Source organism: Heptranchias perlo, chromosome 8 (genome assembly GCF_035084215.1).
Source record: "Heptranchias perlo isolate sHepPer1 chromosome 8, sHepPer1.hap1, whole genome shotgun sequence".
Taxonomy (NCBI): domain Eukaryota; kingdom Metazoa; phylum Chordata; class Chondrichthyes; order Hexanchiformes; family Hexanchidae; genus Heptranchias; species Heptranchias perlo.
Genome location: NC_090332.1, coordinates 80,536,808 through 80,563,785, shown reverse-complemented (window position 1 = coordinate 80,563,785; position 26,978 = coordinate 80,536,808). Strand labels below are relative to the sequence as shown.

At 38.8% G+C, this 26,978-nt stretch overlaps 1 protein-coding gene across 2 annotated transcripts; it reads left to right on the top strand.

The window, feature by feature from the left end:
- Positions 1-6,751: 6,751 nt before the first annotated feature.
- foxa2 (forkhead box A2) lies at positions 6,752-10,236 on the top strand. 2 transcript variants are annotated; one of them, XM_067988395.1, is made up of 3 exons: positions 6,752-7,042; positions 7,827-8,997; positions 10,158-10,236. In XM_067988395.1, exons 1-3 carry the CDS (start codon positions 6,956-6,958, stop codon positions 10,205-10,207), a joined length of 1,308 nt encoding a protein of 435 aa, XP_067844496.1. In that variant the 5' UTR covers positions 6,752-6,955; the 3' UTR covers positions 10,208-10,236. The 2 variants fall into 2 exon arrangements, with proteins under 2 accessions (XP_067844496.1, XP_067844497.1); XM_067988396.1 differs by lacking the exon at positions 10,158-10,236 and having other exon boundaries at positions 7,827-9,852.
- The last annotated feature ends 16,742 nt before the right edge of the window (positions 10,237-26,978 follow it).

The following is a 26,978-nucleotide window of genomic DNA, read 5'->3' as shown; positions in this document are numbered from 1 at the left end:
GTATCTCCGTGCGATATGGGCACCGCCAGATGGAGCTGAGACCCCCAACAACCAAAAGATTCAGTTTATGGGAGGCTGATATCAGAATGAACTCCATTGTACCGAGCACTGGGAGCTTTCAGAGATTATAAACTCCCAAATCGAAATGGCTTGTTGCACTACATAATGGAGTTTAATGAACGATATAATACATATCTGTTAAACACATGCTAACTACGTGTAATGCTCAACAACCTGTAGCTGCCGATTGCATGTAGCAAAGGAAGACTTGTATTTATATAGCGCCTTTCACGTCCTCAGGACGTCCCAAAGCGCTACCGGCAATGAAGTACTTTTGAAGTGTAGTCACTGTTGTAATGTAGGAAAGGCGTTATTAGTAGGATCCTGTCAATATAAAATATTACGGTAGAGATACCTCAAGACCAGGTGACGCTTTTAATCCAACCATTTACAAAACATCTTGTGATATCCGCTTATTGCAGTGTTTTTTTTTAAATTAAATCGTATTTCGTGGCCTCGCCTCCTGTACAAACAGTTCAGGAAAAGGGGCGGAGAGGAACAATATAACTCACAAACCAAACGTGATAAAAGTGAGGGAAAAAAGGAAGCAACCAGAAGGAAACTCGCAAGCATTCGCTCGGCAGAGCTCTGCTGGCCTTGTGTTCAGGACACGCCATGACCCCAGTGTCAGATCCTTGCCAACAGGGAGATATTTCTTAGAAAGTCGATGGGACACCTTGCAGTCCAATTGAATTGGATAGAGATGCTGTTAGTTTATCGCCATAAGATTTGATGGTTATAATATTGTTTTGCCACAAAGTGAATCTTGCTGAAACCGAGTGAGACTTGGCAGATCTAATGAAACTGGGTTAGATGTACTTGAAGGTCATCGACCTGAAATGTTAACTCTGTTTCTTTCTCCACAGATGCTGCCTGAGATTTCCAGCATCCGCAGTATTATGCTTTTGATTTGATTTTTTTTCATTAAAATATACTTTATTCATAAAATTTGCAGCAATACATACAATAGTTGTCATATCACATTCCAAACGTACACAATACAGATTATAGAATTTGCAGGTTACATCAAGTACAGTTCAATGAACACATTGTGCATAATTACAGTTCATGATACTCTAGAGTGCCTCATTGCATTACACTCAATACAGATTATTGATTACAGATTAATTACAGGTACATTACAGATTCATTACAGGTACATTACATCAATTTGAATTTTATATTCTGCCCGGGGTTTTTTTCCCTGATTGCAGCCCCTCGGTGTACAATGGTGGGAAGGCTCTAAATGGTTGCCTTTCCCCACAGAGCCTTTGCGGCGGCCGCACCCACCCTCAGTGCGTCCCTGAGCACGTAGTCCTGGACCTTGGAATGTGCCAGTCTGCAACACTCGGTCGATTTAGATGTACTTGAGACGGGTTCTTGGGGATTCCTTTACTAGTTTAACATGCGTTTAACGCAGAGGTTGTTGTGGTTCAAAGACATCTTTCATGTCGTTCAAGTTTTGACGTTTAATGATTTATCATTGTAGTGTGGTACAGGATTGGAAAGTTGCTTATGTTAAGTGTTGCTGAGTAATTTTTTTTAAAACTAACGTCAGAATTATAGCTCTGATGTGTGAAATGTAATAGAGAACCAGCGAAATGGGAAAACGGTAGATAGTTCACTCACTGATAGGGAACATGAGTCGGGTTTAGATTGTGGTGAGACAGGTTAGTTTTACCCTATTGGTGATGTATTGTTGCAGTAGTAATCCTGCTCCATACGAGAGGACCCGCAGGTTGAGACCTCCTCAACTTGAGCTTTCTGAGATTGTTTGTAAAAAGCCAAATTTAAAGCAAAAGGTAGAAAATGCTTGAAATCAACAGCAGGCCTTTCAATATCTGAACAGAGAAAGGAGAGGTTAACGTTTTGAGTGTCAACGGTTCGTTAAATCCGTCCTTTCCCTGGTTTTCGATTGAGACATTTAGGTGAAGGGTCAAGCTCCACAGAACAGGATAGGCCAAGGTTGAAAAGAGGAGAAAAACACTGGTAAATGACATTACCTTGTCCGACTGCCGCAAACCTCTGAAACAGATCGACCAAACAATAAATTCGAACACGAGGAGAGTTCGAAAATCCCCTTTGGGTCGCTCTGCTGTAAGAAAAATAATTTACAAAATGAATTTGTGTGTGTTTCGTTCTGTGTGAGGTCAAAAAATTACATCAGTGTAGATATTTTAGGTACATGATGATATATGATGGGACATATCGAGTTTCTGCATTCGTCTTGTCTGCAGTTCCTCCCTCATCCAATGTGCTCGGCTAAAGACAACCAAACCAACCCGTTTGGTTGGTTTCATGGTTGCTCAGAACCGTGTTGATACCTGGTCCAAGTAACCACTATTCATGTGTCAACCCAAATAATGGCCGCTTTACTTTAGTGCTTCAACTTTGGGTTTTGGAGTCCTGTTTCAGGAGGCTGACCTGCTGTTTTCGCACTGTGTGTAGAACCCAGTCTCTATAAGCTTGATCGGCTCCGCTATGTAATGGAGTGTGCAAATGGGTGGGGCTGACTCGTTGCATCTGCTTCACTTAACCCCACATGTATACGCAGATCCACGATTCTGTGTGTCTATGATACTCGTCAGCTCGCCAAATCTTGGCTCCTTTACATTTAGGAGCCCATTCAACGGAGGGAGAACCATGCGTCTGCCTCCAGTTGCACTACTATAGTTTTAAAGTGAGCATTGCCAGTCTCTTCGAGCATGAAGGGCAAGCCTACCCCTGTCCTCGTCTGACATCTTGAAGCCACTTTCAGCAGTAGTCTCTGCATCGCAACAGGAGCTGACCAACCTGGATAATTCCCCTCCCTCTCTTTAGCCTGGGGCACTAAGGCCAATTGTAGCATCCCTACAACTGTCACCCTGCGATCAGCAACCTCAGCCCACTAATGTCTTCATAGAATCATAGAAGATGGTTGGACAAGTTGATAAGGCTGTAGAAAAAGCATACTGGTTTTTCAAATAGAGGCATAGAGTACAAAAGCAAGGAGGTTATGCTAAAGCTTTTTAAATCATTGGAGTATTGTGTCCAATTCTGGGCACCACACTTTAGGAAGGATTTTAAGACCTTGAAGAGAGTACAGAGGCGATTTACTAAAATGGTACCAGGACTTCAGTTATGTGAAGTGACTGGAGAAGCTGGGATTGTTCTCCTTAGAGCAGAGAAGGCTAAGGGGAGATTTAATAGAGGTGTTCAAAATTATGAAGGGTTTTGATAGAGTAAATAAAGAGCAAATATTTCCACTGGCAGAAGGGCCAGTAACCAGAGGACACAGATTTTCGATAATTGGCAAAAGAATATGCAGCGAGTTGTTGTGATCTGGAATGCATTGTCTGAAAAGGTGGTGGGAGCAGATTCAATAATAACTTTCATAAGGGAATTGGCTGCCCACTTGAATAGGAAAGATTTGGAGGACTATGGGGAAAGAGCAGGGGAGTGGGATCAATTGGATAGCTCTTTCCAAGAGCTGGCACAGGCATGATGGACCGAATGGCCTCCTTCTATGGTCCCATGATTCAATATCAGGACAAAAAAAAAGCTTTCCCATTATTCTGAAGCTATAGGTAAATTAGAAACTCGATTAATGACGGATATAACAGCAAACTATTCCCATTGCTCTATTCAAGCCAAATATTGCCACAATGTTTGTTGTAAAAGTCTCCCAGTTTTTACATTAATAAAATGCACTGTATTCATGCCATAAGGAATTCTGTTATGATTTTTTACATAATAATAAAATGTCTACTTGTACGTTTTTCTTTTAATATACACACAGTCAGCCGTGAAATGCTCCTATTAGTAAAGCCCTCTATTGCTATAACAAAATTAGCCCCAGTCCCCTGCTGATAGTCCTAACCGGCGGGACACGCGGTCCCTTCATAGTCTTCGCGATTTTTCAACACGAAGAGTACCGTTCTCAGCAAATGCGAGGATGTTTTCAGCAGTGCATGAGCCGAGCTGGTCAGAGTGGCCGAATTACCAGCAGCCGACCATCAGGGGGAGCCCTTGACCAGCTTTATTTATAAAAACAGAAAATGCTGGAGCAGCTCAGCAAGTCAGGCAGCATCTTTGGAGAAAGAATCAGAGTTAACGTTTCAGGTCAGATGCTGCCTGACTTGCTGAGCTTCTCCAGCGTTTTCTGTTTTTATTTCAGATTTCCAGCATCCGCAGTATTTTGCTTTATTTATGTTTATTTTAGAGACACTGCACTATAAAACATAACTCAAACCAATGCAGTTCACGTCGAGGTCCATTTATGAAATGTTAACATTAATGTGAACCTGTTTTTTGTTTGCTCTACACCAAATTGTTAAAATATTAATTAGACGGCGCGTCCAATTGGACAAAAATACCTCGTTTGGACAGTGAGACAGAATCAGTAAACAGCTGGAGTAGCGATACTTTTTTTTAAAGTTGCATTTTATTTTGTGGTAAAGCGACCACGAAAGCAGAAAGGTGAGCTGAAAACCCAGAGTAACACCCCTCCAGGATGTAAATACACACAAGGGGACTTCGCAGCTCAGGACTGCACAGCTAGACGGAGTGTCCTGTAGTAAACATTTGCCACCCGTAGTAACTGCTGCTGTAGCAACAAAGCAGCCCCACGCTCACTAAAAGGCGTTTCTAAACTTTATGGGTTGGCAGCGAAGACACACAGCAGCAACTTGGTTGTATCGGTTGAACCCACCCGTTAGATGTGATCAGATGGCAGGGTCTAATATCTATCTCTCCCCCACCAAAGTTGGGTGCCATATTGCAAGACAAAATCTTTCTCAGCACCGTGGTTCAAACTTTTGTTTCTTTTCATATTTATTTTGAACAGTAATTAGATTATATCAAGGATCTCACAGTGTTATGATTGAACCCCGTAAATATCAAACATTATTTAAATATCAAACAGTGTTTAATGTATTTTGTTTTCAAATGGTGTATGTTTTGGGCTGCACTCATAGTGCCAGTTTCGCATTGATGACAAGGCATTTAATGGGACACATTGGACGTGAGTCTGACTCCCCGGTACACTAAAGCCAATTGCTGGGAGACATCCTCCAGCAAGCCGTCTCACACCATCTGAGTTGGTAACTATTGGAATGTAATTTCAGTGTGGGGATGGCGCTAGGATTAAAAGGGATCCCGAGCATCATAGAGTCTGGTTTTATTTTTGTTTAATGTTGTGAGGAAGGCACCGCACTATGAACTCACTTAACATTAAACAATAGCGTGGGAGGAGCCCCAGAAGAGTGTAAACAAGCATGCACCGAGCTGTACCATGTCAAGACAGAGTACAATTTGCAGCCTGCAGTATAACTCTGGTTTTGTCCGCACTCTACAAGTACCGGTCTCCTTTAATGTATTGCAGGAGTTAAATTAAGCTAAAACTGTCCATTGTTGCCCCCAAAATTAAAATTGACTGAACTACTTACGAAACGGTCAATAACAACGAGTGCTGTTTTATTTATTAATTGCTGTTAAAAACCCACAGTGATTTAGAAATCGCCAAGTGTGCCCGCAGGTGATGCATTTACCGAACCGATGTGTTAATCCTGTGTCCAAGAATTTGATGTTTCGGGAGACTCCTTTATCCAAACACTTACTGGATGCTTTAAGCGTTTGTTGATAAACACATGCACGTGGGGTTTATTTAATATACAAACGTTACCTGATATAATACAGAAAACCGAGTGATGTTTTGAATAATTGAAAAGGACAATATTTGTGTATATACATGTGTGTGTGTTTAACAATCAAAGCAATGCTTGTTACCTCGCTGTTTTACTGATAATAGACATCTCTCATGGCCAGTATTAAACCAAGAATCTTTCTGAATGTCTCTGAGAAGGTTAATATGTACACCTTCACGTGGCGGTACAGTATAGTATTTACACCGTTATCCATGTTTATGAAAAGTTTTACACTTTTTCCCCCCACACACAAAATAAATGAACGAAGCCAATCGGAGAGTGAGGCGTTCATGAATGCGGTTTACTTTAATTTTCTATCGAATTTCCTTATCGTTTTTTGTTTTGTTTGTTTGCCTTTGTTACGAAACGTAGCAGAAAGAAGCCGTTTTATCCTCACGCAACCTTGGAACCGACTGTACTGGGCCCCCATCTGTCACTGGGGGTAGACTGGGCAGCCTGAAAGCCCTTAGCTAGCAAAAAGCGGCCAGTCGTTCCATAAAACCTCATTGTGAAAAAAAAGTGTTTATAGATCTGTTGTGACAACCTACGGTTAAGTTTTCGTTGAAAAAACTCCGTGTGCAGAGACACAACCGAACAAATCAAAAAAAATAAACACGATGCACCTCAAACTCCGTTCAAAAAAAAATCTTTACTTGCTCGTTTGATCAATAAAATAACAATTAGAAAACAATATCTCACACCGTGCTGTACTGTATAAATGACTCAGTTAAAAAAAACTGATTTCTTTAAGAAGTAAGTTCCAAATAACCCACTCCCCCCCTCCATTAATGGAACAAATCAGATTAAGGTTTAATGAATCTATTCAAAGGTTGCCTTTTGATGCTGGTGGCAGGTGTACAATAGGGGGGCAAACCCGAATGCTCTCACGCCTAGGTGTGAGATGATTATTCAAATAGGCTGCAAGGAAATTGGGATTGGAGGTTCATGTGGCGCGCACACAGCACAGCTATATCACCGTCCACCGCCAGCCAGCCACGTCACTTCAAGCCACTGTCATCGTCAGGCTGCTTCGGATCGCTTCTAGCGGCAGTTTACCACCAACCTACAGGTCCCAGCACTTCCCAAATAACCTATTCCGCAATCCGACACGGGGGAGATCCATCGCCCACGATCTTCTTAAGCAGGAACTTTTTTTTTTCTCTCACTCACTCACTCTCTCTCTCTCTCTCTCTCCCTGCCCGAGCCCTATAATGCACACTACCCCCAACATGCTGGGCGCAGTGAAAATGGAAGGACACGAGCACACGGACTGGAGCTCCTACTATGGAGAGCCCGAGGTAGGTTTCGGCAAAAAAAAAAGCAATCCTCTTTTATGTACAAGATAATATTAGCCTTAAGATAATATTAACTTTGTGATCAAATATTGACTTGCGGCGCCTCCAATTCCTCCTCGATTTGCACGCAAGAGTCTTTAAACAAAGTTCTATTTGGTTAAAATAAAGTTTCTGTTGTACATTTAAATACTTCTAAGGCGCTGGAGACAGAACTTATTTAACTTTTTTTTTTGGCCGATGATTACATTCAGTATTATTTACGGAAAGCCAGATGCTGAGTTTTGACTTGACAATGCACAGATTTATTGAAAGTTTATTAACAATACCGACCATTATCAGGGCTTTTATCTATCTCTAGGCTGCTTTGGGATGTATACTTTCTGCTGAACTCGTTTATGTTAAATTGATTCCCTATTATATCTACGGTTTTCTTTTTTTTATTTAAAAACATCTTTGATTATTGGGGAGTTGTCCCAGGCAAGAGTAAGAACTAAGATCGATAAAACGAGCAATAAAAACAGCCAGGCTCGTCATTAGATACCCAGTGGATGGCTGCTTCGTTAATCAGATTATTAGCACAAAGAGTGAAGTTTTATTACCAAGAATAAATAAACAACCCCAACAAAGGTCGAACTTTGCTAATTGTAAACATTAACAATATTTTAATTGATAATTTGCTGCAGTATAATGACTGGATTAGCACAATAATGAAATCCTGTAAACTCAACCCGGCTGTTTAACACGTTAGGCCGTTTCTTAATAATAACGTTTGATTTTTCCTTTCAAGGGCTATCCCACAGTGAGCAACATGAATGCGGGGATCGGAATGAACGGGATGAACACCTATATGAGTATGTCTGCAATGGGTACTACAGCCAACATGACAGCGGGATCCATGAACATGTCTTATGTGGGCACCGGCATGAGCCCGGCAATGACTGGCATGTCTCCTGGACCGGGGGCAATGAATGGCATGGGTGCTGGGATGACGGGCATGGGCACTGCCCTCAGCCCCAGCATGAGTCCGATGAGCGCTCAGGCTAGTTCCATGAACGCCCTGACATCCTATACTAATATGAGCATGAGCCCGATGTATGGCCAGTCCAACCTCAACAGATCGAGAGATCCCAAGACCTACCGCCGTAGTTACACTCATGCAAAACCTCCTTACTCTTACATCTCGCTCATAACCATGGCTATCCAGCAGTCTCCCAGCAAGATGCTGACCCTGAGTGAAATCTACCAGTGGATAATGGACCTCTTCCCCTTCTATCGCCAGAACCAGCAACGGTGGCAGAACTCCATCCGCCATTCCCTGTCCTTCAACGATTGCTTCCTCAAGGTTCCCAGATCGCCAGACAAGCCAGGGAAAGGTTCCTTCTGGACCCTGCACCCCGACTCGGGCAACATGTTCGAGAACGGCTGCTACCTCAGGAGGCAGAAGCGCTTCAAGTGCGAGAAAAAACAAGCGATCAAAAACGCGCAGGACCCCAACAGGAAAGCGTCGGAGACGGGCTCAACCCGCAGCGGCAGCAGCTCGGAGAGCAGCACCGGCAACGAGTCTCCCCATTCCAGCGGTTCTCCGGGAACCGAGCAGAAGAGGTCCATGGTGGACATGAAGACCTCTTCGGCCCTCAGCCCCGAGCACAGCCACGCCAGCAACGCGGTCTCGCAAGCCCAGCAACACTTGATGCATCAGCACCACTCGGTTCTGTCTCACATCCCATCGGAAGCCCAGGCTCACCTTAAACCAGATCACCACTATTCATTCAACCACCCATTCTCAATCAACAACTTAATGTCTTCCGAACAACAGCACCACAAAATGGACTTAAAGGCTTACGAACAGGTGATGCATTATTCTAACTATAGTTCCCCAATGTCAGCCAACCTCCCCATGAGCTCCAAAACGGTCTTAGAATCTTCGCCAATCGTGAGCGACACGTCTTATTATCAAGGTGTGTATTCTAGACCTATTATGAACTCTTCTTAAAACCTTTCCACGCACAAATGGACTTTGCCAGCTGTGTATATTTGTAATAAGAATTTAAAAAAAACAATCGTTGTTTGTGCCCAGACATTCGAAAATATTTTTTGATGTTTTGAAATTGTTAGATGTCACGTTGTTTAGCGATTTTTTTTTTGGCGAGTCGACTGTATTTTGCGGGGAGCACCGTTTTAAATGTTTTTCAAGATACAGAGAGAGAAAAATTCAACGTTCCCGTTATATTTCTGTGTACAGTTAAAATACTCCCTGTAGCTTTCCACAAAGGACCAAAACGAACCTTCGATTCCTTTCCAACAAAAAAAACCCCGAAGGAATGTTGCTACCATTTTAACAAAAAAAAATCTACGAGTAATTTATGGTTTGTGTATGCTTTATTTATGGCTTGTAAAACGTCTGTTCTGGTAGTGGACTACCGAATTTCAGATACTATATTAAAAAAGTGTTAAGTGTTAGATGTTCACAACTAATTCTGTCAATTGCAGTGGTTACACTACTCGCTATCGGGAGGGATGCTGTCTGCTAGTTCCCATGAGTGAAAAGTTAATTGTTCACAAATTGTTGCACTTTTGGTAATTCCATAAATCCTGTCCCGAGCTCTTGGTAACCCGGGGAGCCGGCGACTGCATATTCCCACTTGCTACACGAACTGAAAGTGATTTAATTTATTGTTAAGCTGTAGATTTTAGTGTGGAGGACTCTTTTTTTTTTGTTTACCGATGTAAGAAGCTGTTAAAATGTTAACATTTTATAAAGACAAATGTAATAAAACACACACACAAAAAAAAAATAAACGAACATATTTTGATCGGGCTAAACGACCTGTGATTCTTGTTTAAAAGCTGCATGCACAATGTTCGTCCTGTCCGATTGTATCGTTATTAGACATTTGAAGACATTTCAAAAGGCGATTTCCTTATCAACAAAACAGCCGCGTTCAGTTGCTCCGACACTTACCTGAGCTTTTAAAATGCTGATAAATTCAGCTCTCACGGAACAATTAATTTTCCTCACCCAAACTCGATGTTAAAATGCACTCGATGTTCCCCAACTATTCTTTCAAATAATATTATGGCATGGTACTAACGAGCCGATACCTATTCCCCCAAATAGTACAATTTAACTTTCGAAATGAATGGTCGAATCGTGCACCCTTGTGCTAAATGGATGAAAACATGTCAATAGGCTGAGCGCTGGGAACTTTTGATTCAATAAGGCTTGTGTTGCCGCACAGGTAAGAGCTTTTTGTGCCTTTTAGAATTAGCGTTGTCGGATGATTTCTGTCCCGATTAGTATTTCCTCAGTCATGGTGCTGTTGCAACCGTGTAGTGTGGCGCCAGGTAAAGGGGCTGGTCAGTCTGCTTCTATCTTGTCTCTGGTTCTGTTTGAAAAAAAAATGGTGTAGGTTTCCCTAGCTATGAAAAGCATTACTGCTACTTCAGTGAAGAGGTATTTAAAAGGAATGTTTAACTTGCATCAATATGGACAAGAGTCAGTGTTGACTGACACCTCCTTTTGTAGCGAGGCTGCCTGTTAGTGTAAATCTAAATTTATATTAGTATGGTTTAACATTTGGCTCCTCCGAAAAGCTACGCAATAAAACAGTACATTTACTAATATTTTGATGTTTGGGTGAAAGGGATTGTGAAAGGCGAACGAGCGCTGTTTTGCACATTAATTATCTGCGGTGTTTATTCCGGTATATAAAACTCTAGTTTATATTTTCGTTATATGCGTGTACCATATCTGATCCCTGTGACATTTCAGTGATATCGGGTTATTTTCATGGATAACGGCGCGTCTGATTGAATGCTCTACAACAGTTAAACGAGATCAGGCTTATATAATTGTTTCATTAAGTAAGGCCACTTAACCGCAATTTATATGTTCAAAAGAATATGTCCACTATTGAAAGCTTTAAAGCAATGATATTGAATCTCTAAATCCGATTATAATTTCAGTATTATACTCCCTGACTTTTCATTTAATTTAATTACGAAATATGTCGGATTGATTTGGCAAGTTTCCTGTTTAACCAACTGTCACAGCCAACTAGATAGCACAACCTGTTTTGTGTTTCAATAACTTATAACTGTATTCTTTTCACTGACAGTGCATGGCGTGCTATTCATTTGAATTATTAAAATTGCCTTTTTTCCGTTTTGGAAGCCGCTAAATGCAGTAATATTGTGAATTGAATCCAGAACCATGGAAATCCAGATAAGTCAGTGTAAATCGGACTATGTTTAAGATGATTTTGCCCTGGTACATAGAATTCTGGGGTTGGTATTAGCTTCCTGCTGGGAGACAGTCATCTGTCTTATCTGTTTCGTTCAATCTCATGACCGGCATCATTGTTGAGTAAGATAATGGGTCCATTAGCTCTCATTTTGTTCCATGCTTATCCAGGCTGACGTGTTAATACCGCAGAAAGTTAAAACACTAACCTCAACTCTCCATTTAAAAAAAATCAAAATGAAGATTTCAATTGTAATACTTGCAAACCTACTATACGAGCGAGTATCAAATTGCCATATTGATAGATACCATACAAAGAAAGTACAAGGTTTGTCGAAATCACCAGGATTTTAAAATATCACTGTTTAAAATAGATTCAACTTTAATTTACGATAAATTTAACCTCTCGATGCTATACTCAAAACAGTGCAACCGTGAATATATACATGCAAACAAATATTTTTTTGTGCTTTGGGTCAGAGAAAGGAGGCACCCTGATTCTTGTAGATCGATTGGTAAAACAAAACACTGGTTTAGGCAGATAAAACGTTTATGGTTTAACGAAAGAATCTAATTTCATTGGAACCTTGTAATTCTAACCCAAGTATCAGTGTAAAACATACAAACAGTGTTCACAGTGATATACAGCAGACGGTGCAATGCCGCAGTTTGTAATTGCATAAACTTACTACATTCACAACACCCAATTTCTCCCAACCAAAGTTAAACACAAAAAGGGGACTTCAAGGAACAGTCATGCTTTGTACAAGAGTTGAGAAGATGTCGCATAACGTTTTGCAGTTCTTGTTTCAACCAACCTTGTTTCCCCCGACGCCAGGAATAACAAGATTTGGCGAGTCGATTAATGATTAGTTTTAACTTGTGATATCTTACCGGGAGAATGGATTGGCAACGGGCCTTGTGCTAAATTTAAACGCCACCCTGACATCCTGCAGCCATGTCATTGTTATATATTTTAGCTCACGTTAAAGGCGACAGATGGACAATCATAGAGAAACGTGTAAAATTACTGCATGTCAATATATCGAAGGAATTGGTTTCAAAACCTGGGATATAGAAATCAGAACAGGGAGAATTCAGTAATAATAAATATTTTTAAAAAAATAAATGTCTTGGGGTCAAATTACTGGCATTTCCCAATCCTGGATATCTTTCCCACGCGACAGTAAAGTGTATAGAGTACTGTCCGACCAAAATAACAACATTAAATCCCTTTCTAATTCCGCATTGTTCCAACACACCGTTGCAACTGCAATCGCCCAGGAACTACTTGTATCTCGCTCCAAGGACACACACGTCGTGAACCAACCATGAAATTTGTTTCATTATCACATAAAAGCCTCCCGGAGTGAGGCAGAATACGGCGAGAAATGAGCCAGCATTGGCGACAAAGACATGTGCATGTGATGCTCTAACCTGCATGTTCCATATCAGAGGGCCATTGTCAGGGGGTCGTTTTTAAACTACTTAAAAGTGTCTCTCACTTCACTGATCCGGCAAGATAAGTTGTCGCAGTGCATCAAACTCTGTGGCTGCACAATATAATTACACAAGCAGGTCAGTTTGATGGCTGTAGAAGCAGTTAGATATATATATACATACACATATACGCACACACATATACACACACTTATATACATATATGCACACATATATACATACACATACATATACACACGCATATACATATATAAATACACACATATACGTACACACACATATATATGTACACGTATATGTATATATATTCCTACACACACGTATATAAAAATCTCCAGAATCACCAGAATCTTGCGTTGACATTTTATTGCATCACATGTTCCGATATTAAATCTTTGCACTTAATGGATGGGAAACGTTTTTCATTTTTGTTTTATTTACATTCATTTCAAACTCCATCCTATATGTTGATTTTATTAATAAAATATTACATGTGAACGGTGAATAAACCGGGCCAAGTAAACAAGAAATTTTGGAGTCAAATTCCAAGAGGGTAAATTTTCAATTGCATGTCACACTTCAGTCAATTTCCGCAGGTATCTGTTATTCTCCTAATTTCTCGTGCATTGTGCTTAAAGGAATTTTAGGACACCGATCAATATCTTGGTAAAATAATCATTTTGAACCTAGCCGGGCAGTGAAATCTTTGCTTTGTGCTAAAGTCAACACTGTCTGAGTTGAGCTCAAATAATCCTGCAATGCCTCGACTTCTTTATAGTCAGAGAGCAGCTTCAAGAGCTGGACTATCATCATGGCAGGCCGAGAGGCACCAGGTATGTTATCTGAAAGGATGTGCATGCATTTAAGGTTTAAAAAGAAATGTAAGAATTATTCCAGCAGATGTCAGATAATGCGATCCTAACCATTGTTGACACCTCACCTGGAAACAGGAACTCTTACCAAGAAGCCAGTGTTATATTGCACTTGGGTTGAGATTCAAAAGCGAGATGAAGCGAGATGTTAGGTCCTATAATTATTACATTCGGTTTGAAACTGAAAACACAATTTGTTTTTTTCTGTTTTATTTTTTGCCTTAGTGGATTGCGACTAAGTTGAAAATCAATTGCAATAATAGATATTTTATAAACCAGACAGCGGGCAATCAATAAATATGCCGGTGTCTTAAAATAAAACACAATTATTTCAAATTGATGGTTGCCAAGATTTAGCATTTGGGATTTTTTTTGCAAATAACCCACTGGTTTTTAAAAGTAAAACTCATCCGTTCTTTTACTTCCACAAACAATTTAGGTTCCTGCTTACTGTTAACTAAAGGTTATTTTCATTGGCAATACTTAATAGAGGAAATTGGATTTAACAAATATATATATATATATACACTCATTCCTGAGTGTTATTGTGATCGAATAGAATGGACAAAAATAAACCTGTTATACATTTGACAGATATATAAATGGGCAGATGATAGACAAATAAAGATATATACAGCTGGATGGACATGTAGATCGAGATATATAGGAAAAATAATAGGTAGAGACAAAAGAGTTAGGATGGATGCATAGATAATTGGAAATAACAGATTTTCAAGAGATTCATCTTTTGATGAATGGGTAAATGATACGCAATGTATTGTTTTAAACAAGTGGAGCACCGGGAATTGAAGTTTGGTTTATCTTTGAACAACGTCCCGGGGATCATTTTGAAAGAGATAGGAAATCCTTAATTATATAACGGTGAAACCGAAAGTAAAAGAGGAACATCACGAAGATAAAAAAAAATCAGAAAAAGAGCTATTTTCCGAGACCTGAGCGACGCGAAGAAACGGGAACCTCCAAATAACAAGCAAATCGCATTGGCATCCTAATGCAATCTTCATGGAAGACATGAGATCTAGCCATGTCAGCTTCAAAATTAAAAATATGCATTTTCTTGGCGATAGGAAACTTTCCGGCCGCATCTTGAAAATACAGAATCAACAAAAAGTCTGTAATGAACTGAAATATCTACACGGAGTTCCTAATTCCCATTATAGGTCACATTATTCATTCAGTATTAAGATGATTTTTTAAAAATTAGTGGAGGAAAGAAATGTTAATTTAATTCTAACTTTATACTTAATTACGACTGTTTAATTGCATGGATTATATCAGCATTGTTACTTAATCAACCCGCTAAAGCACCATGTGTTAGGTTTTTATTCGCTATTTTAGGACATATATTCACTGCTGTTATAACTAAAGCATTGAAATACATCACATTTAATTTGTAATGTTCCATTCTCTCTGGCCTTTAGTTTCAACGCGATTCGACAAGTTATTTTAATTAAGGCTGGAAGATTTTTAACTCTTACTTGAACTGCACTCTTATATTACCCGCTGTTCAAGATATCAGTTCGATTTAGTTGTTTTTTTTAAAAAAGTGATTAAAACACCAGCCAATGGGACATTAACCTCATATTGAAAACAGACAACGCGTGCGAACTGCGGCATTGTCACAGCTGGATCGGGCATTTACAGACAGCTAACAAACCTGAGCGAGATCGGTAAAGATCAAGCGTTACACAGCACTGGCCAACTCTGGCAGTTTTAATCAAACCAAGGCAACAGACGGGAACAAATAATCCCATCTATCCTCAGTCAGATTCTCTTCCCACATTTTAAAAACTAAATCATTCTGCGGCCGCTTTGTTTTGTGGCGTTATATGAGCAGAAGAGCAAAGAAACTATAAAAAAAATACCGGATTTACTCTATAAAAATGCATGTTATAAAATTAATCGTATTTTCGAAAATTACCGATAAAGTTGCAAATCTAACTTTAATCAACGCATTATTTCCGAAAATTTAATACAACAGGTTATTTTAATATTGTATCACAAAACATATCTGAGAAAAGGCAGAGTTTTATAAAGCATTCATTAACAAAAGAAATGAAAAATATCTATAATCTATTTGTATATATACATCATATATCTATTTATCTATCATATCCACCTATCTGTCATATCTACCTCTATTTTATGTATATATATATTACTACTTACGGATATGCTACAATAAATATATACTTTGAATAATTATATTATCAGCCAGGTCAGCTTTACAGCATACAACATATGATTTGTTTCAAAATCTCCAATTGTTCTCAATCTGAAATACGAATATTGCCTGATTTTTTCTCTCTCTGTTGCACCAAAGTGTGATTTAACTTGTCATATTTTCAATACATGACCAGTTCTGTACAGGACACGCTGAAAGGGTAATCGTTGTTAAATAATTAATACAGTTCTATCCCTCTAGTAATGCGAGTCTTCGGATTTGTCAATTACTTGTCATTAAATGAGTGTATACCCACGTACTTCATTTCACATCCTTTGATAGGGAATAACCTTTTGTCAAACCCACTCCAGCATTGAATTAAACGCAACTGGCCTTTTGATATCTAAGTTCAAAGTAGGCCGTTTCTTCCACATCTAAAAAAAACCCCTCTCGTTAACGTCACAGAATTAATAGTAATATTCTGTGATCCTCGCTCGATTTAATTTTAAAATTATCTCGGATAATGAACAAAAGGTCATTAGAGTTTCAAAATAAATATGAGACAGAATTAAACATCGACCTTGTAAATAAAAAAAATATCGCAATAGTATAAGACTGACGAAGGACTAGCAATGAACTTGGGTTTATATTGTGAAATTTAGTAACGTTGCATTTTGTTTGATGGGGGATATTTTTTTTTATTCTGATTATATTGGCTAGCTGTTCGTCGGCCCAACACCAAAGGACTCCTAATACCTTTTGATGGGGATTGCATTAATTATACCAAAAAGAGAGAACAGAATGGTCCCCGGCCAACGAAAAGAACAAAGTAATACCTACAAAAGCAGAATCGCTCTTTTTTTACCCCTCAATGCACTAAAAAAAAGGATTTCTGTCCGGACATAACTTGCAGCCATGGTGCTAAGTGAAACAGAAAACGACCTGAGCGGAGTGGGTTTTTTTGCGGGGAGGGGGAGAAAATAAAGTTTAATTAGGTTATAATGTGGCGGTGTTTGTATCAGGAGGCAAATCCAGTGAAGAAAGCGCATTGTGAATCCATGCCCTCCCCACACCACCACCAAATCTACACAGACATTCTCCCAGAAAGATTTCAAATGTCAGAAGAGGCTCCAAATGCCTTCGGTTAAGACCTAGTACATTACAGACGGTAAGCTCGGACGGTTTACTGTTGTCGTGGCAACACGACGCAGCTACCGCCTATAATAAGGGTCTTCTTGATCCGTTTACTTCTATAGGGCAATTTAATTACATTTTGTACAAGTTACTTTATCTGCATATATTTAGTAAACGTCGCCCACATTTTGCTCGTCTGGGTTATAGGGCTAGAAATCACAGGGACTCCTGAGGCAACCACCTCAGGAAGGAGACTCCGCTTCAGAAATATGTTCCTAGACCCGTCACTTATCTCGCTTTTATTTTGCACGCCTGTTAAAACCAGGGGACCCTTAACCAGCAGAGCTCTTAAAATTGGTTTATTATCATTTTGGAAATCACCCTCGGGAAATGTGGATTTCCAACAGCCGAGGTCACTGAGATAGAATTGACCTGCAAATGACAACTTTTATTCAAACAAGTCAAATGACGACATTTTAGTTTATTTTTCTCTTTAGCGACCAAATTCCACTGGTATATTTTAGACCAATTCTTCTGACCATCAAAAGTTGCATCACTGAAAAAGCTTCGGAAAACCTCCACACACAAAAAAATGGACCTTGGTCTCCAGGCGTTGAAAGTTGCATCCAAAGTTTAGAAAGTCGAAGGATAAACACGGGATTTAACTAGTTAACCGTGGTCGGGAACACCCAAGTTGTGCAGTCTCCCGGGAGACTGATGGGAGACGAATCGTACAAGCTGTAATTCTGCTTTAGCCTATTGCAGGGGTGGGACAGTTCACATTATACCGCATTAACTCGTCTTTCTTTTGAAATATTGCTAATCCTCTATCTGTGTAGCAGGAGCAGTCGGTAGCACACAGTACATTAAAGCCTTGGGTGGAAGTTGGGTCTAGTTGGGTCATCCAGCATTTTACACACATTCTACGCACTTTACACACCTACAGAGCCCGAAATAGAAAAAAACCATTGCACAATATCACAATTATCACAAATAACCAATTCTCCAATGTCTGGATAGTTACACATGTTAATGGGGAATAGACAGTGGCGGTATGCCTCTTTCTTGAGGGAGATTCTTTTTAAATTGCGAGTGTGAATTTCATAACCGCAAGTTGATAATATTCCGAGTTATTTCAGATTTTTTTCTTCAGTATGGTCCTACACCCTTCGTTAAAATTAACTAGTTTCAAGATCGCTTTGTAAACACATATAAATTATCAACTTCAAATGTGCTCTCGTATGGACTAGCGCTGTCTGCCCCACCAACTATACTTGACCTTCTGGTAATAAGGTAATTAAAGAGCAATTTTTGTGTAGAACGATAAAGAAAACTATTAAAATCCCGATGGGTTTAAAACGAATCATGTAATAAAGGCGGGGAGGACTAGAATGGAAGGAATGGGAAAAAAGACCATTCTTTAAACCAAAACTACTGAAATATCTTTTATTTTTTTTAAAGCGTTACAATCCTCAATGGTGTAAAATCGGGGAATGAGGCCAATGTAAGAGATGGATAGGTAACTATGGAGTTTAACAGAGAAGGGATGTTGGCAATAAAGTCGCATAATAGGAGCTGTCATTATTGCTGTTAATTTGCTATACTTAAAAATAGCCAAATGCTTGCACCGTGATGTGTGAGGGATCTATCTGAATTCGTCACAACCATTCACACTCTGGCTCAAATGCTTGCCCTAACCCAGGAGCAGCAGTGCGGTACAGGATCGGCCTGCGTCGCCTTTTCTTCATTCCCTTCTTCCGCAGTTAAGCGCAATTCCAAGAATACGCTTGGAGGTTTTTCTTCGGTGTCTGTTTAAATAAAATTGTTACCAATCCATAACTTCGTGACAATTTTAAAAATCGTTTAAATAACAACACGAAATGTGTGTGTGTGTGGCTGCGGGTTTACTATTTTAGTTGCTCAAATGAGATTGGATATTATATATTTGTAATAATTACAATTTTTAAAAAAATGTAACAAAAATCCGCCAGTTATCAAAGTACTGACAGAAATTTGTATGTTATGGACCCGATTGCTTGTAAACGCGAAAGGGCAACGCTTTTTAAAGGATTCGCAGTCAGATTGCAATGAAGGAGCTCTTAGACTGCGCGACTCTGTACTGATCTGCATGTAACTCTACATAAATTCTACATAGGTACACTTTCCATATGATAATTAAAAACAGTTTGTATTATGACGGAATATATCACTTAATGCTAATTTGTACAGCTTATCTTGTTTCCAATTTATGGCTTTTAATTGATAAGACAAAATGGAAGCCAGCAGTGAAAATGGGAACACTTCATCTAATTGTTATATTGCTCCAGGTATACACAGGGCGACTCACACATCATATTCTACATATTGCGAGCCTGTAAGGACTTTAACTGTGGCATTATTCTCTAACGAAATAATTGCTATTTTTAAAAATTATGTTGTGTTCACAACATTGTAGTTGGATTTCCCCCGTCTTTCTTTTTAATGATCTAGCACCTACAAAGTAATATTGCAAGCGTATTAGGAGAATGTTAATTCTGCCAGACATAAGGCGGTAATCTTGCTATGTTTCAAGCGGCACCAAACTGCAGGGAACGCGCCAAAATCCAGAAAGAGGGCATCGAAAGTTCCAACTTTTACACAATAAGACAAAATGATAGCAGAAAATGCTCGTGCCCTTGTGTCATGTGGAAATTGTTGGATAATTTCGCTATTACATTAATACCCTTTATTTATGAGTTATTGGCTTTTGATTTGTTATGTTTCCATTCGGCCAGGGCAGCGGTGATGCTTCTGCAAGAAATCGATAGAGAAATTACCCTCTATCAATGTCCTACTGCTGGACTTTATTCACGACCTGGTGTGTGTAATGTTTCACCAAGTATCTTCTGTGCAAAATTTAATAAGAAGGTTCCAAAAAAATAAAAATTGGTCCTGGTAGGTCTATGATGTCGCAGATACTACACAGCAAATCACATTGGACATTTTTATATTCAAAATAAAATAAAGAAACTATTTCTAATCATTCTCATTCTTTTTCATGGGGACAATTCGTAAAGTTTAACCGGGAATATCCACCCTCGTTTGATCGGGAATCATTTCTATACCATATTCTGTGAGTTCCGTAGTAATCGCCGGTTTCACCTCGATAGATACAATCTGTATTTATATATTCATTCGCCACTCGTTATGTTCACAAAACTCAGTTATTTGTTTTCGGTGCTTGCAAACACGCGTGTTCTATAAAGTTTGAACCCAAGGACCTTATTTATTGTTCTTATTTATCAAATCAGTCACGTTTTGGACGTGGTTTCTGTAACCTTCTTAGAAATAATTGCATTTGTATGAGATACCAGATCTGACCGCCGGTTTGATACACTACTATCAGGATGAGAATCCAGCAAGGAAGAGGTGCCTTTAGCAAATGGGTATCTTTTGATATTTCTGATTTGCAACACTTGACTATGGTTCAGCTTCGATGAACTGTTTCCGTATCAAATCTGCATCATGCAAATATAAATGCCACAGTTAGATTCAGATATGCGTGAATTTATGCTCTGTTTGCGAGTATGTAGATGTGTTTGCGTTTGTGTTCGCATGCAGGTGACTGTGTGTGAGTGCCAGAACGTGCTGTGTATGAACATGTCGGTGTGTGCGGATGTATGTTGAGCCTGTATGTGTGAGGAGATGTATGCATGAGTTTTGTCCCTCTGTGTGAGTAAACTAACTTTGGGTTGACATGTGTGTGTTTGTATCTGAGTTCTATGTGTGTCCTATGCGTGACAATATGTCCTGCGTGTATTTATATGCGTATACATGTTTGTGCGAGTGCAAATATGTGCCTTTTGTGATTCTGTCTGTACATTATGGGCGTATGTTTGCAGGAGTGTGTGCGAATGTATGCGCCGTGTGAGACTTTGTGAATGTCTGTGCATCTAGGTACAGTGTAACTATCTGCTAATGTGTATATATGTGTGCGTTCGTGTATTTGAGCGTCTGTGTGCTGAATGTGTGTACTGTGTGAATGTATACTTGGTGCGTGTGTTTGCTGTTTTGTGTGAATATGTGTTCTTTGGTTGTTTTGTGTATGTTTAAGTGTGTGAGCTCCTTCTTTGTATTTGACTGTTTATGACTGTTCATGTGTGTGTGTGTGCTTGTGTGTTAGTAGTAGTGTGTACGTGTATTGCTGTGTTATTGAGTATTTGCTTGTGAATGTCTATTCTGTGTGTGCTTTGTGTGTGTTTTACTACATTAAAGGCGCTATATAAATGCAAGTTGCTGTTTGAATGTGTGTGGGCTCTGTGTTTAAACGTGTGAGTGCGTTTCTGTGTGTTTGAATGTCAGTGATTTCTGCGTGTTTGAATGCCTGTGTGTGAAAGTGCGTTCTGTGTACGTTTTAGTGTGTGTTCTGTGTGTGTTTTGTGTGTTTTAGTGTGTGCGTTGTGTGTGTTTTAGTGTGTGTGTTTGGTGTGTGTTGTATGTTTTACTGTGTGTATTATATGTGTTTTAGTGTGTAAGTTCTCTGTGTGTTGTGTTTTACAGTGTTTTAGTGTGTGCATTGTGTGTTTTTAGTGTGTGTGTTCTGTGTGTGTTGTGTGTTTTACAGTGTGTGTTCTGTGTATGTTTTAGTGTGTGCATTCTGTGTGTGTTTTATTGTGTGTATTCTGCGTGTGTGCTGTGTGTATTTGTGTGTGTGTGCGATGTATGCTGTTCTGTGCCTGTTTGTGTGTTAACCTTACAGGCGAGAGGACAAAGTGCAATGGTGCGCAGTCGGTAAGGGGCGAGTAAAAACGGAGCACTATGAATAGCTCCAAGATATATATTTTTGGTGTGAAATTTTCTGCCCCTTTATTCAAGTAAAGTGAGGCAAAACAAGCCTGCCTTTGACCTCACAGCGACCTCACCTGAGACTCTGTAAACAGAAGAATCACCTCCCATTAGAGATGCCGACAACCTTACCCTTATTTTGTCTCAACTTGTAATCTCGTTTGTCATTTCATGTTATTAAATGTCAGGAATAATTTGAAAAGAACAGAATAAGCAAACTACCCAAGAATGTTTGGTATTGACATTAAATTATAATAATTCAGTTATATATGTGACTCATGTACACAATGATGCATTGAAAAGGTTTGCCAACTAGTTTCACTATTGATTTCGTGAATTTTCCTTTACAGTTTGATGCGAAATTCAATCAGTTTTTATTTAAGTCGGGTGCACAAACTATAGTTTATCATCGAAAGTTTCATAATTAAAATCTAATATCTGTCTCCCGTCAGACTATAGGACTCAGCTCCGAACTTGACTTTCGCATTCTCGCCAATAAAAATCGGCTCCACCCAAATGATCTTAAAATACCAGCAATACCGTCCAGTCACTGTTCGTCTTTCTAGATCTCGTTATCCAAGAAAAGTATCATGACGTGTCCCTGATACATATACATTTATTCGCCCTGTGTGTGTGGTCGACCATTTGTAGTTTGAGGCTATTCCTACACTTCCTTTATACAATAATTGATTACGGCTGGAAAAATTACTAAACTCATTGCTTTGCTCTAATTGCTAAACGACAAAGACCCGTTGTCAATGATTTAATCCTGTGTACAATATAATTTTTATAGTACGCTATAAGGGAAGTCGAGTAAGGGAAATAATTACTTAAGGAAGAAATTACTTAAGGAAAACCAATAAAGCAGTTACTATAGTTTATAATTTTCCCTTCATTTTGATTTCATGAGAGGGTGGGGGAGACCGAGCCTCAAAGCTAGCTGCTTATATTACACCGTCATTATATTTCTGCTGCTGCTTTCAGAAAACGCACAGCTGCCAGATTCGAGTTATACTGACGACCGTGCATCGTCAGCATCCACATTCGAATATAGTCAACAAAGCGATGGAACACGACCTCTTTGAGGTGTAAACAATTTTACAACACCAAGTTATAGTCCAGCAATTCTCCGAAAGCTTGTGAATTTAAAATAAAATTGCTGGACTATAACTTGGTGTTGTAAAATTGTTTACAATTGTCAACCCCAGTCCATCACCGACATCTCCACATCTTTGAGGTGTGTAACACGGCTTGCCTTAATCTGATTCTGGGCGCTTCATGCCTGACTCTGCACCATACATGTTTATACCAATCTGAAGCTGCAACTGCTTTACACCGACACAAAGAGGGGATGTTTTCTGATCAGTTCGGGTACAGACACTGCGTTATGCGTGCGCGATTATTACGAAGGCATCAACCCATTTATTTTGAATGAACTAACGCCTGCCTAGAAACAGCACACAAAGGGATATATTGCAGCGCGTTAATCGTTGGTACCTGAACCTCACCAATCAGTTATTTGTCACAAGGAGGGCCAAAGGACTTGACAATTCCATTTGGAGCTGTATTGGTATCGCAAAAAAAACACAGCAAGAACTTCTAAAACGTGCTTTTTCAGTACAAGGCATAGATGCCAAATCCATAAGTATTGACAACATTGCAATTATGCACAAAATGTAAACGCACACTCGTCCCCTTGAAATCAAAAGGAGCAGAACAATCATGTATTTCAATACTATAACCATAATCCATACAGTTATAGTGTATGCGGAAATTTTGATAATCAGCTGCAAATTATTTTTCAATCGATTGGGAGTAATGTTGCTGCAATCATTGAGTATGAATATCATCAGAATCAATGGCATGTGGTACATAATCTGTCAGCGTCATGCTGACAGCCCCTAAGAGTATAAGCCCTGCCTTAAAATACAGTAAAACCAATCCATACATTTGATGCAATCAATCAATTTATTCGTCTATCCCCGCAGTGAGTGTTGCGAGCAGTTTGTACCAAGGATATTTGCATCTTTCTTTTTGATTACTGTTTCTGCTTTCTAACTGGTTACTTGCTACTTTTATTATTTCGCCAATCATATTACACAAAAGCCTCGCCCCTCGCAAAATTTCTACCCAATCACATTAGAGGAAAATGTCCACCAATCATATTGTAGCAAACAAATTCTACTCAATCACATTGCAGCAAAAAAAATCTCGATGGTACAGCTGCCAGTTTCGCAACAACCCCCCAATAATATTAATAACATAGCATTAATAACATAAAAATTCAGGAAAAATCACTAATTCATCTTTCAATTGTTCCCCCCCCCCCAATATAGTCTGAAGTACCAAGGCAAGCATCATTAACTTTGGGTGCACCTTCCCCTGAAGCTTCCCGGCCCAGTCCGGCTCACCTAGCTGAGCCCTGGCTCGAGAAATGCATGCAAGAAAGCACATGTAACACCGAAATAGTATTTGCACATTAATAAATAAATAACATGCAAACTAAGTGCTTCCAGGCATTGTTTTCACGTCTTGTTCTGAGGGTTGTCAGAAATGCACGAGGATGCTGTAAGTCAACTGTTCTGTAACATTTACCGACCGGTACTGTTTCTTTCCCAACATATTTCATTATCATTCAGGTTCTTTCCGCCACTATAAGACCTATGCTGTCACTTAAATGAGTTACGGTAAAAGCATTCGTAGTTCATCCTGGATCTCAGCCTCATCCTTACCTGTTCTTGTATTTATATAATCAGAAATGTTTAATTATTACATAAAAATTATTTTTAAAGATAAACTTATAACAATTTAACATTTAAATTTCATATTGAGATATATTTACATTTAATTATGTCTAATTACTTCAGTATAATAGATACTCATATTAATCAATCAGATATGTTCCTATTTCATTTGAAATATTTTAATGTATAATTTTATATATTTACATCAAATAAAATATATATTTATGCATAATCTTTTGCAATTATCTAATTTGATATAATTAGATTCATGTAGAGTTTAATATATTTATGCAATTAGATATACTTTTAATTATATACATTTCTATTTATATATAACTTGATCTACAATATATTCTATGTTTTGATGCTCATTTGTTCTATTTCTAATTATAATATAATAGGGAGTGGGGAAGGTAAATGCCAGGGATTTATTTATTTCTCAAATGTTTCTTTTTTTATCGATGAGCAATGCCACAGGACATTCCCATAGATAATTATACAAAAATAACAAATACGTCGGGTTACCCTATAGTTATTTCAACTTCCGATAGTTCAACCCACTTTTCTCTCTTTGAGATTCTAACTGATCTGTTGTGCATTTACAGCATTTTCTATTTTTATTTCAGATTTCTAGCATTTACAGTTTTTACTCTGCACTAATCCCAAGCTTCTGATGGTGGTTGTAAACTGTTCAAAGTTATTTTCATGTTGTCACTTGAGCTCATCAATTAAGTTACTGCTTTGTTATCACCCCCCTGGTATCTATCACACTTTTATATATTACCCTGAGCAATATTCTGTTATTGTTTGCTCTTGGTCTGATCATTTCTCTTTGTAGCTCATGGACTGGAATAGGAATGAAGCTACAAAACTGTATCTTAAACACGTTACACAGAACCATGTGAGAAATAGATTGTTAAAAGATCATGCAGAATCATTAAATAGCTACAGTCCATTTAGTGGTCGTTTCCAAGTGGAGTTTTTCAGACGCTCACTCCTGAATCAACAAAGATGAGGAACAAAGCAATAACACTTTAGGCAAAAAATTACCATTACATTTTAAAGTTGACAGAACATTCCCTTTGATGTTAGCTTCTGATAACATTTGTTAATTTTACTTTATGGATCTCAAATTGGGAAGAATATATTTTAAGCATTTTATTGGCAACAGTTATATAAAGCATACAACAAATAAAAAAAGATTATTTAGAACAACTGAAGATCTGAGGCATTACATTATATTATGTAAAAAGGAACCTTTTCAACTAAAGGTGATTTACAAGCTATGCAATCTTGTAAACTAATTGCAAAAATTATATTTATTGTCAAATTGTCTTTTTACACTGGAATAAGCTGTCAATGTTACAAAATAAAAGCAGGCAACCGTTTCCATAGATAGGTTTCATGTTTGAACCATGGGAAGAATCTGTAGCCTTCTTTAGTTTCACAATGATTTTATTAATCCAATCAAGGAAGATTACCATAGCAACTAACAACAAAAATGCTGCAGCAATCGACTGCTTTCTGAAAGGGACTTCAAAAGGAAGATGCTCCAAAGAACACTGCAGGAATAATATGCCATTTTACTTTCAATACGTTTTGCAACAGTGCCTGTGCATAGCAACATAAAAGTCTTTGAATTATTCAAAAAGACATCACAAAAAAAAAGAAACAGTGAAGAATGCATCAAATTCTTTTAAAGAACATAGCTAAACAAACATTTAGCTTATATTGGGTTTTTAAGTTGCCACTTTTAGCACAGATTTTAATGGATGTTGTAGAAGACATCAATTTCAAGGGATGCTTTTTGAGTCTCTTATAGTCACATCCCAATAATATTTTTCACGGTTTTACCTGGGGCTATAAGTAATCTGAGGATGGCACTGTGCCAATGCAGGCTTATGCCCGTGTTCCCCCAGATGTAGTGAGTTCATTATCTCGGATGTGCTGTCAATGGAAGGTGCTGAATCCAGACCAAGTATTTTCCTCACAGAGAGAGAAAAAAAATCAAAGGTGTGTCACTCCTAACTATGATTTCAACAGTGGCATAAATAAGAGCTTGTCACGTGGCCATATTTTTAGCAGGGAAACAGTATGTGCCCTCAAGTGAGATGGAAAACAGAAATAATCTAGAATTAAAGGATCAATTTAAGATGCAAGAGTGTGCAATAATCTGTTCACAAAATGAAGCACAAGCTATAGAATTTGTGTATTATCCCCACCCCCCACCCCTTTTCCACTCTGTCAAGGATATATTGGCCTTGGAGAGGGTACAGTGCAGATTCACCAGAATGATACCACAGCTTAAAGGGTCAAATTATGAGGCCAAGTTGCATAAACTTGGCTTGTATTCCCCTGAGTGTAGAAGATTGAGGGGCGATCTAATCGAGGTGTTTAAAATGATAAAACGTTTTGATAGGATAGATACAGAGAAAGTATTTCCTCTGGTAGAGAAATCCAGAACAAGGGGGGAATA

Coding starts and splice junctions, on each gene's coding strand:
- foxa2 (XM_067988395.1), top strand. CDS start 6,956: ATGCACACTACCCCCAACATGCTGGGCGCAGTGAAAATGGAAGGACAC. Junction 7,043..7,826: donor CCTACTATGGAGAGCCCGAG/GTAGGTTTCGGC, acceptor TTTCCTTTCAAG/GGCTATCCCACAGTGAGCAA. Junction 8,998..10,157: donor CGACACGTCTTATTATCAAG/GTGTGTATTCTA, acceptor TCCCCCAAATAG/TACAATTTAACTTTCGAAAT.